The sequence below is a fragment of the Protopterus annectens genome, chromosome 10.part0, assembly GCF_019279795.1.
Source record: "Protopterus annectens isolate FY-2018-M chromosome 10.part0, PAN1.0, whole genome shotgun sequence".
Lineage (NCBI taxonomy): Eukaryota > Metazoa > Chordata > Ceratodontiformes > Protopteridae > Protopterus > Protopterus annectens.
This window is the reverse complement of record NC_056744.1, coordinates 1,475,296,419-1,475,308,818: the sequence shown is the minus strand read 5'-3', so window position 1 is coordinate 1,475,308,818 and position 12,400 is coordinate 1,475,296,419. Positions and strand designations below refer to the sequence as shown.

Below are 12,400 nucleotides of genomic sequence, written 5' to 3'. Positions count from 1 at the left end.
ATCGCTTTGCACTTCAACAGGGTTTTTTTAGCAATTATTGTAGCACATCTAAGTGCTATCAGCATTAGTCATTCTTCACATAAATAATTCCAGTACTTAGATGTTATGACCACCCCTCCTGACATGATTAAAGGGCAGTTCCCTTTGTTTTATCCTATTAACCTGGTGCACTTGGGCATTCTGAGGCAGTGTAGCACCGGCCTCATGTACACAGACAACCGTTTCCTCTTACCTCCCAACACTCAGACTTGTGAGAGATGCACTTATATCACCAAATTGGAAGCTATGCACTCTCCAGCCAAGAACGGACTAGCTGGTCAAGAGGAGAAGGTTAAAACCTGCACCACACCATATGGAACACATAGCCCTGTAGAACACCCGACATCATAGCTCCCACATAAAAACACAAACCACACACCCACCTTCACGGAGGCTCTCAATAGAAATTTATCCAAACAGCAGAAACCTCCAAGACAGAAATACACTTGACCACCACAGCACAGCACAAACCACAGGACACATCGTGCACCTCCACAGTGTTCCACTCAACCTAAGCCCCTAAGGCTAAACACCTTGCCCAGTACACTAATTGTATGTGACTCGATAGTGAGGCACACAGATGTCTGACTCACTAGGCTGAATAGGGAGAAGGTAACAGTCAGCTGTCTATCAGGGGTCAGAATCTGACACATAACACATGCACACAGGCCACTCCACAACAAGTACAAGTATGACTCTGTCATTGCCCATGTGGGTGTGAATGACTTGAGATGCACCTCCCTGGACAACATGAAAAGAGACATGGTGGAACTCTTGGATTATGTGGCCCAGGCAGGTATGAACCTAGCCCTGAGAAGTACCCTAGCATCACCCAGAATGATACAGCAGTAGAAACAAAAAATGATGGGCTTCAACAATTGGCTAGGCTTCTGGTGTCATTCTAAGTGGATCCAGTGTCTGCCTGCTTGGGATGACATGATTTACAGAACTCGATACTTTGCCAGAGATGGCCTGCATCTGTCACCCCTGGGCTTCTGGATACTCGCTAAGGCTCTTGCCACCCCTATAGTGCTTTTTTAGGCAGTGTTCCAAAGACCAAATTACCTCTGTAACAGCTATAAATAAATGCAATCTGTGGGTCATGCTGCTCAATGCAAGAAATCTAAATCTCAAGATGTACTCACTTGAAGCACTCCTGAAAAATGGAAAACTTAATTTGTGCTGTAAAGAAGACCTGGTTTAAAACAGCAGAAAGTACCCCTGCACTACCAGGCTATAACTCATTCCACACGTTTCAGCCCCGAAACATGGACCATAGCTCCAAAGGTGGTGGTGTGTCTATATTCATAAAGGATATGCACACCTCCAGACTAGTAGTCCAGCATAATGCATCTGAAATACTTTAGGTACAACTAACATTGGGTAAGATGGAGATCTATGTCATAGCCTACTATAGGTCCCCAACCATGTCCCTAGACTCTCACTCCATATTCCTAAGCACCCTGGAATCTATTGAGGTCCAACCCAACATTCTAATGCTAGGAGACTTTAACTACCCCTCCATCTGCTGGGAATACTACTCAAGCACCAGTACACTGGCCCAACGCTTTCTGGAATTCATCCATTCCAATGCCCTGGACCAGCTCATTCTGACCCCTACTAGAGGAAGCAACATCCTTGACCTGGTTATTACTAACATGGATGACCATTGCTCTACACCAGCAGTCAGTCCCTCCCTGGTCAGCTCTGACCATAAACTAATCACCATGGAAATCTACATCTCACCCACACCCCCCACAAAGGTAACCACCTTGAAAAACTTCTACAAAGCTGACTTTGGGCTACTAAAAGCAGAGGTGGCTTACTTCACTGCACCCATGCCAATGGAAAATAGCTGCATGACTGCCAAATCATACACCAATGCATTGTACGAACATGTACATAAATGCATGGAATTAGCCATACCCAACAGAACCAAGACTCTCTCCTCCAAAAAATGGAAGCCAATCTGGTGGTCCCCTGCCATTTATAAACTCTACAACAGAAGGAGGAAACTGTTGCAGAAAAATGTGAAGTCCCAAGACTGGAAAAACTCCATTATTAGCCTCAACAAAATGTTGAGATCCCTCATCAAATCCTCTAAAGTCAGCTGTGAAGGCAGAATTGTGGCAGACACTAAAAACAATCACAAAGCCTTCTATAGTTATATCAAGAACCTCCACAGCAATACACAGATTTGATCTGAGTTACTGCACAATGGTACCTCCTATACTGAACCAACAGATATTGCCAACACACTGGCTGACAGATTCAGTGCCAACTTTACCCCTCTATTTCCCCCCTAAAGGACCAAGTACAATACCAGAAGGTTATAGCTGCATTGTCCAAGGTCAAGAATAAAACTTCCATGAGACCCAATAATATCCCTGGCTGTGTTCTACATGAACTACAAAGCGAACTGGCACCACATCTGTGTGCCCTGTTTAGTCACAGCCTTACCGCAGGCTTTGTCCCTACTGAATGGCACACTGCTACAGTCATCCCTCTACATAAAGGGGGAATGACTACAGACCCTAGGAATTATCACCCCATTAGCTTGATGAGTCTGATATGTTAAGGTATGGAGCACATCATCATGGACCTGATTAACAAAGACATAGGAAATCTCCAAACTCTAGACCCCATGCAATTTGCTTTGTGAAAGGGAGATCATGCCTAATCATCCTGGTTGACTTCTTTGAGTCAGTCACCAGGGCTGTAGATGAAGGTAAAGCAGTGCATACAGCCAACCTCAATCTAGCCAAGGCCTTTGATACCATTCCTCACTTGGGAATTATTGATAAACTCACCAAACTAGGCATCAACCTCTATATCACTAGGTGTGTTGCAAACTGGCTCACAGATAGAACACACAGTGTAAAAGTAGTAGACTCCAAGTCAGACTGCCGGCCAATCACTAGTGGAGTTCCACAGAGATCAGTCCTGGGTCCTCTCCTGTTTGGCATCTACTTCACAGAAGTCCAGGCCAACACAACGGACTGTGGCTGACAAAATTCACAGACGACTGCAAGCTGGGAGTCATTATTAACTCCCCAAGTGATGCAGACATCCTACAGAAAGGCTTCACTGAGACCAATGACTGGTGTGAAAACCATGGCCTTAAGCTTAACACCAAAGAATGTGTCATCATCCCCTTTGAGAAAAACTCAGTTCCCACTAATTTCCACATTGATGGGAGCCCACTGAACACTGAAGGCATTATAAGAGATCTGGGGACGCAGGTTGACAGCAACCTCTCCTTCAACCACCACACTGCCACTTTGGTCAGAAAGTGTTTCTATGTGGCACATCTCATTACCAAGGGTTTTGCATCCAGGAAGCAAGAGGTCATTTCTCTCTCTCTATTCTTCCCTCATTAGACCAATCATCAAGTATAATGCCCCATTTGGCATATACCACACTAGACACCTGCAACAGCTGGAGAGGCCACAGAAGTACCTCACGAAGAGGATCCTAGGCATTAAACACATGTCCTACATGGACAGACTCAAAAGACTCCAGCTAGTGTCTGTCTCATATTGCCTATTTAGAGGTGATCTCTGCTTGACTTACAAAGCCATGTCTGACCCAGCTCTGTTAGAAATGCTACATCTAAAGAAATCCCAATCCCTCTACACCACACACTCCAGACACCTCAACCTCATTACAACAATCAACAGAACATGCTGGAGGGACAGGTTCCTCACCCAGAGACTACACATGCTCTGGAGTAGACTTCCCATTCATCTCAAGCAGAGCACCTCGCTGTCCCTCTTCAAGAGAAATCTTGATGAGTGGATGGGTAATAGAAAGTTCACCCCGGGGATCACTCCAGTGGTTCTACTTGATAGAGGTACTGGGAACTAACGTCGGGCAGCATGATGCCAGGGCAATTCTATGGGCTAGGCTTGTAAAGGCTCCAAGGCCATTAGCCTAGTACACACCTACGAAACTATATGCAGTTTGACAGCATACAGTTGTTCTTCCTTGTGACCAATTCTCTGAATCACTCTACTGTGCTGTAAAGGTGCTGGTGCCACTTGGAACGGAAAACACATGGCTAATCAGCACTGGCCATGCCCCTGGTTTGCCATATTTATATGTGGCTTCACCATTGAATCTTGCATTCATGCTATGTCCAGTGCTGGTGTACTGCCAGTGGGAGAGAGGTCTATGGATCCCTTGGGCTTATATCACTAGGAAAACCTGCCAAGTAATCCCTTCACAGTATGATAAGCCTTTCTTAGTATCAAACAAAGTATGTTTTTGTAAACTTTTTAAAGTATATATTCAAACACATTCTTTCAAAGAAAACTCATTATCCAAATTTCTTCTCTTGTTAGCAAATTTTCTGTTTCTGCAAAGGAAAATCAACAGCCTACTTTTCTTTCTTCCAGACATCTAAAAAGTGTTTTACTTTTTACTTTTATTAAATTCACTTCACATGAACAATATTGGTTTGATTTGCCTTAATTCAAACCACACTACATCAGTCACAGTTCAGTGGCCCTTAACTTGGTAAACCTCAGGAATGATCTTTAATATGGGTCCTTCAGGAGAACAGGTTAATTTGTCCTCACTCCTCAGAGTTGACAAATTGGGTTTTAAAATAATCTAAAAGTGTAACATTGATAGCAAACACAAATATTACCAAAGTAAAATTTTACTGGAAAGAGTTATATGTCCTACTCCACTGAAGTGTGACCTTGGAGTTGATATACAGTATATCTATCTATCTATATATATATATATATATATATATATATATATATATATATATATATATATATATTACATATATAGATACATACACACACACACACACACACACACACACACACACACACATATATATATATATATATATATCAAATTACACACACACACACACACACACACACACACACACACACACACACACACACACACACACACACACACGCAGATATATAGTATGATCCAGTGTATAAACACTTATTAGTAGAAGTATAGAAGTGCAATGGCCTGTTACATCATAGTTATTTAATAATAATAGGAAATGCTGTGAAAGAGCACCATTTGTTCTTTAGTTTATACATTTACTAGAAATGTTTTTTGGTTTACTTTCATGGCCTTTCCATTCTTGTATCCTTTTGCATGTTCAGGAGCAGAGATGATTAAAGTGGTCTGATATGATGAGTGTGTATGTCTGTCGAACACATTTGATTGTAATGTAATGTATGTTAAGTGCTGCTGCTTCATGTGAAAATTGGTGTCTTCCAGGGCAAAGCCCAGAGTCTGGCACAGCACATTAGAACAGAATTTGCCAGATTACGTCAGTTTCTTCATGAAAAGGAGCAGCAGTTGATCCAACAGCTGAATGAGGAAGCAGCAGGAATTCTGAGAAAAATGGAGAAAAAAATAATGACATTAATAAGGTGGCAGAAGCTATTCAGAAGCAAATATCCAGCATTCATTTAAAGCTGCGGCAGGAAGATCCTCTGCATTTTCTTTCAGTAAGAAATGTTTCATTATTTATTGTTTGCCCCACTCATAAATGCGTCAGAGTACCCTGTAAAAGCGTGCTTTATATTATACCATTTCATAAGAATGTAATACATTAGAGCCATAAGTAGACTAAGGTAAAGAGATGGCTGCTGTGAGTACAAGTAGTTAGGGGGCACAGTCAGCATTTGCCACTGGGGCATGCATGCAGTACCAGCATTCGGTTAAGACCATGGTTTCTCAAATGAATGCCGTACTGCAATTGTGCTTTAGTTAGGAGTTCAGTGCATTAGTAACTTAGCAATTGTAGCAAGAAACTTGTTACAAAAAGTTACAGAACACCTTTTTTCTCTCCCTCAGTTTAAAGTGGAAGGTTCTAGTCTGTGGAACTGCCCTGGGTACCAGAATACCAAGGTATCTCTTTGTATTGTATTACAATTAGAGGGAGGTCCTCCAGTATTGCTTTTTCACATATCCATTGTTTGAGCTGTATGCACAACTGATTATCAAAATCTTTTTCACCAAAAAGGTTTATTACATTTCTTTACTAAATTGTTTGACTGTTAAAGTTAACAGGGCAGGAGGAGCACTTGACACCCCTTTTTAAGTAGACTCTGCACAATTCTTAACTTAAATTTATATACCCCCAAGATTGTACCACCTTGGCAGAGGCTATTTTCAGTTAATGGGTGTTTGGCTGTCTAAAAGTTTTGACTAAATAGATTTGTAAAATACCAGTTCATATAATCTCATAGAAGATAACTGCCTTGTACCTGTCAGAGCTGCAGGTTTACTGTTCATATCCTGTAAGTTTTTGGCACAGTCGCAGGTTACACCGGTTTAAATGATTTGCCAATACATATGCTTAATGACAGATACACAGATGCATGCACACATATATGATATTTGTATTAAATTCATAGGTTCATAGATTCTTGCTAAGCTTGCAGCTAAGGAGGAGAGCTAAAAGCTCAACCATATTATCCAATATTGGTAGGATATTGTGTTCCCTTTTAAGATTTTCTTCCATATATTCCAGGTGAAAATTTTCAGTTACTCATCCAATCTCATACTAGTTTTAAAGGCCAATCACATACAGTTTTAAAGGCTCCCGGGGAAATACTACTCCATATGTAGCACACCAACTGGTATTGTTAATGTGGTGCTATAGGTTTAAATCTGTAATGCAGGGGTATGCTTTACCTCTGGTTCTGTTTAAGTGGAGGACTCAAAGTGTAGATCATTCATAGGGCACTGGGAAAAACATTGTTTACCCTACAGGAGTCTATACAAAACTGTATACAGGGGGTAAAGCTTTCTGTTTGTCAGATTATATCAGTGTACTAAGCCCTGAGTATTTTCCTTTTTGTTCTGTGATGGAATTTTGAGCGATGGCCCTGAGAAGGGAAGGAATGAAGAGGGAATGTAATTTCTCTGGACCTTGCATAGACATCACAAATGTAACTTGTACAAGGTAGGAGGATTTTCTAATTACCTCAGAGATGTGGTAGTCAAAGCAGAGACTGTTACAATCATAGGTACTGAAGTCCCTAAAGACTGAGTGAGACTTAGGTGGAGTATTATATATATGGTATACAGTGGTGATGCTAGATATATTAAAAAGAAACTGTGGTACATTTCTGGACATTGATGGTAAGTCCATGATAAACACACAAAGTATTTGTTTGGTCTTGCCCTTTCTGGAGAATTTAAGTATCTGAATTTGATTTGATAACTGCTTCCAATTTGCAATCATCATCAAGCTTGGTAAGTCATAGTCCCTTGATATTAGTATGCATATCTGTGATGTATAAGCCACAGAGGGGGGAGATCAAGGACAAAGATCTGTGGGACACTGCTAGTGATTTCTTTTTTTGTCTACAGCAAACATTACTGATCTCAAATCTTTATGGTATCGGTCTAACAGATAGCCAGTTAGCTATCCAGTGAATTTTGAAATGGTTAATTTTCACATCAGAAAGTTTGTCAATAATCCTAGTGTGAAACCCCAACACTGGCCCAGTAATCAAGGATCCTCAGTCCTCACCACTACTAGCACCAGTTGGGAACGTACTAGCACCAGTCGGGAGGATGACAAGTTACACACACAGTATTTCCAGATGCAGCTCTCTGAATCAAATACATTTTTTCTTAAGAGCACAGAGAGACCACAGTCAGTCTGGGGCTGGTTTCTCCTTTTTTCAGATCCCCAATAAAACTCCCCACTAGAACAGCTATAGAACTGAGATCTCAGCTGATTGGCCAAGCCAAGACCCCCAGCATCCTCTCTGTTGTACCAGTGCTTCATCCCCCTGCCCAAGTAGCTGACACACACACTCCTTGAGGTTTGATTTGTATACAAACACACACAAACCTGGGAAAGGCTGGCACAGGTTTACTAGCTATGCCCCCCTTATGCCCAGACCATAAGGTAGTGTGATCACTGCTACTGGCCATGTCCTTATCAGCTACTTTAAGGCCCTTAAAAATAAAAACTGGGTAGACTGTGACCACTAGCAGGTAACAAGTCATGTGGAAACAAGGTAAATCTCCAGAGCACAGAAGGTTAAAATCCAAGAATCTCAAGTTTATTGAGTGCTTTCATCCCTGGCAGTTCTAGAACTTCATCAGAATACTTTAACAGAACTACACATGGAGTTTAAATAAAACAGCCAATCAATTAATCAGTCAATCAATCAACAGTGTGCAAGTACCTCATTAACAACTCAATTGCAGAATATTATTACACAATAACATTTTTACTCATTAAAAAACAAATTACACTAAAACAACCAATACAAATTATCGTGTTTGGGCTCTAGCTTTAAGAACACCCAACTATCCCACAAGCCTTTTGCACTCCAAAAGTTCACAGGGATGTGTTCAACCCCCCCCCCCCCCACAGAGTAATAATTACAGCTCCTGACAGCATCACTTACCCTTGGGGGTCTTTATAGATAGGTTATTGAAAAACAGCTTGACATCTATTGATTACCTACTTTTTGTCCAGGATTAAACAAGAATGGCATAGTCACAGTTGTTGTTTTGCCTTGATGGATGTTATAGACATCTTTACCTCTGTTGCCCACAGGGAAGGATTGATATTTTTTTTCAGAGGCTATCATGAAATATACCGATTTAAGTAACAACATGGTGAACTTTGTGGTTGATGTAATGGAAATTTTTTTAGAACACAACTTTTTTACATTTGAATGGAGATTTTTTTAAACAGATTAAGGGCATAGCAATGGGGGCAAGTTGTGTCCCCATTTACGCCAACCTTGTGATGTATGCTTGAGAACAGAAATATGTTTTTAACACTAAGTTTCATGAGGAATGGGTAACATCTCTGCATTACCTTGACAACATATTTATTCTGTGGAAAGATACGACATCGACTAATGAACAATTTACTGCTTATTTGAATGGTGTCTCTTCATTTTTAAAATTCACCAGTACATGTTCAGATGTTAGTGTTGATTTCTTAGATGTTAATTTATCTAAGGATTTTATTACAGGTACATTTACATCAAACATTTTTAGAAAGGAGACTTTCTCCAATAATTATTTTGATTACCAAAGTAGTCACTTTGGTTACACAAAAAAGAATATTTTTAAGAGACAGCTTGTCCGGGCTGCCCAGATGAGTTCTTATTTTGGCATTTTTTAAGATGAACTTTAATTGCACAAATGTTCTTAGAAAGAGGTTACCCAAAGGACCTTATTTACATAATTAGTTGTCAGGTTGCACAAGTTTGGGGTTCTAAGTTTACACCTCTTTTAGGGGTTGGGTAAGGAAAATTTAAACTTCCTAAAGGCAAATGTAGATCAGACCTTTAAAAACAACATGGTCTTGATGTATGGCAAAGGTTCCAGAGAAATTAAAGACATTATGAAGAGAAACTGGGTAATTTTTAAAACTAATAGTGACCTTTTGCAAGCAGTTGGAGAAGGTCCTAAGTTTGTGTACAAGATGGGAAACATTTAAAGTACTTATTTGAACATCCAGCTTTGATACCCCCGTATAATAATAAAGGGACCACTAAGTGTGGCTCTTGTTCACATTGTTCTTACATACTGGAAGAACAGTGTTTAGAACTATCAAACATTTTAAACACTATATTTTTAAGGCAAGGAAATTGTGCCACAAATGGATTATTTTATATACCTGTATGTGAGACGTGAATGTTATTACATGGGGAAACTGAAAGACAACTAAGGAGAAGGATATACGAACATTTATATGCTATTAGTAACCACAATGCGAATAATGCATTATACAAACACTTATTACAATTTCTACAGTTTATGAAGTTTAGATTTGGTATATTGGAAATAATTCCCAAGACACCTAGAGGAGGATGGTGGTAACTGCAGATAAAAAAATTTAATTAAAGTAGAAATTTAAATTAAATGCCAGAATAGAACCAAGGTTAAATGAGAACATCTCTATACTGCCTGTTCTTAAAGCTAGAGCCCAAACACGATAATTTGTATTGGTTGTTTTGGTGGAAAAATTCTTTTTAATGAGTAAAAACATTTACTGTGTAATAATATTCTGAAATTGAGTTGTTAATGAGGTACTTGTGCACTGTCGATTGATTGACTGTTTTATTTAAACTCCATGTCTAGTTGTGTTAAAGTATTCTGATGAACTCCTACAACTGTCAGGGATGAAAGCACTCGATAAACTTGAGGTTCTTGGATTTTAACCTTCTGTGCTCTGGAGTTTTACATTGTTTGCACATGATTTGTTACAACTATACAACTATACAACTTTCCAATGTCCTTGCTCTCATAGAACCACTCCATCTAAATCCCAACCTGTTAATTAACAACCAACCAATAAATTTAACAAATTTCCATCTAATAGAAAAACTCACCAGCATGAACATAGCCCCCTACATCATGAGATGGATTGCCAACTGGCTTACAGACAGAACTCACACAGTAAGAACAGCGTGCTCCAGGTCTGACTCTAAACCAGTCACAAGTGCTGTCCTGCAAGGCTTGGTCCTGGGACCCCTAATATTCGGCATATACTTCTCAGAAGTACAGGCAAACACAGGAGGACTATGGGTAACAATGTTCACCAATGACTGCAAACTGGGAGCCATAATTGACTCTCCAAACACGGTCATCCTCCAAAAGGGCCCTATTGAGATGGACACTTGGTGTCAAAATCATGGCCTCAAGCTAAATGTCAAAAAATACATAGTCATCCCTTTTGGGAAAAACAAAACACCCACGAATTACCGCATAGGCAGCAGCCCCCTTAATACAGAAGGGGTAATAAGAGATCTAAAGACCCAGGTAGACAGTAATTTCTCCTTTGACAATCATATTGCCAAAGTAGTTAGGAAATCCTTCTATGTTGCCCATCTAATCACTAAAGGGTTCGCATCTAGAAATAAAGAGGTTATAGTGCCCCTCTACTCATCACACCCATCACAGAGTACAATGCCCCATTCGGGATGTACCTCACAAGACACTTCCAACAGCTGGAAAGACCACAAAAGTACCTCACCAAGAGGATTACTGGCCTCAAACATATGTCCCATGCAGCCCAACTGAAAAAACTCCGGCTGTACCCAATGGCATATCACTTACTCAGAGGTGATCTCTGCCTCACTTACAAAGCCATGTCCAACTCAGAATAGATGGACATGCTCCACCTAAAAAAATCCAAGTCACTGTGAACCACTTGCTCTAGTTAGCTAAACCTCACCACAACAGCAAATAGAACATGCTGGAGAGATAGATTCCTGTCACAGAGACTCCCCATGCTTTGAAACAAAATTCCTAACTACATTAGGCAGACCCCTCATTAACACTCTTCAAGAGAACCTTGACGAGTGGATGGGTAACAAAAAATACACCCCTGGGATCACTTCATTGGCTCTGCTTGACAGAGACTCAGTTAATTAGTCAATGGGGAGGCAGAAGCTGACACACTCTGGCTAGGCTTATAAATGCCCTTGGGCAGATAGCCTAGTACCTACCTATTAACTTATAATAAAAGACTTCACAGTTTGGGAACTATACAAATGGCAGGACACTAATAAAACAGAACTAAGACATAAACTTGAACTTCCAAAGAAATATGTTAGTATTCTTAGACTGTTCCTTTATCTATTAAAAACCTAAGTTATCTTCTACTAAGATTGACCACCAGGATATTAACTCAGCTATTCTAATATTTAAAAACCTAACAACTAAGAATAAAATGATCTCCAGGACATACAAACTAATAATAAGCATAACATCTCAGAATTCCCTCCTATTCTCAACCTATTAGCTGGAAAAAAGCCAACTGATTTCATATAGGTTCATAGGTTCATAGGTTCATACTAGGCTATCTGCCCTAGGGCATTTATAAGCCTAGCCAGAGTGTGTTTGGCTTTCGCCACCCATTTTAAATTAATTTTGCTATGCCTTTTTTTGAGGTTAGTATACTGTGCCTCTGTCTAACAGTGACACAGAAGTGATAGCCGGGGTAAACCTACAATCTCCCATCCACTCATCAAGATTCCTCTTGAAGAGAGTCAATGTGGGACTCTGCCTAACCTGGACTGGGATTTTATTGCAGAGTGAAAGGAGCCTCTGGGTTATGAACCTGTCCCTCCAGCATGTCCTATTTATTTCAGTGCTGAGGTTCAAATCTCTTGAGTAGCGTAGCTCGATGGGATTTGGATTTTCTGAGGTGCAGCATGTCCATTAATTCTGGGTTGGACATGGCTTTATCGTCAGGCACAGATCGCCTCTGAGCAGGTGGTATGCCACTGAGTAGAGCTGGAGTTTCTTTAACCGGGCAGCATATGGCATCTGTTTGAGCCCTTTGATCCTCTTGGTGAGGTACTTTTGGGGTCTTTCCAGT

The 12,400-nt window shown here is 40.4% G+C and overlaps 1 protein-coding gene across 1 annotated transcript in view; it reads right to left on the bottom strand.

Moving 5' to 3' along the window:
- Window positions 1-12,400, bottom strand: part of LOC122814307 (E3 ubiquitin-protein ligase TRIM39-like) — a 143,385-nt gene that overhangs the window by 28,075 nt on the left and 102,910 nt on the right. The window contains exon 3 of the mRNA XM_044086894.1: window positions 5,354-5,418. Coding sequence (XP_043942829.1) covers window positions 5,354-5,418 — 65 coding nt within the window. The remainder of the gene's footprint in view (window positions 1-5,353; window positions 5,419-12,400) is intronic.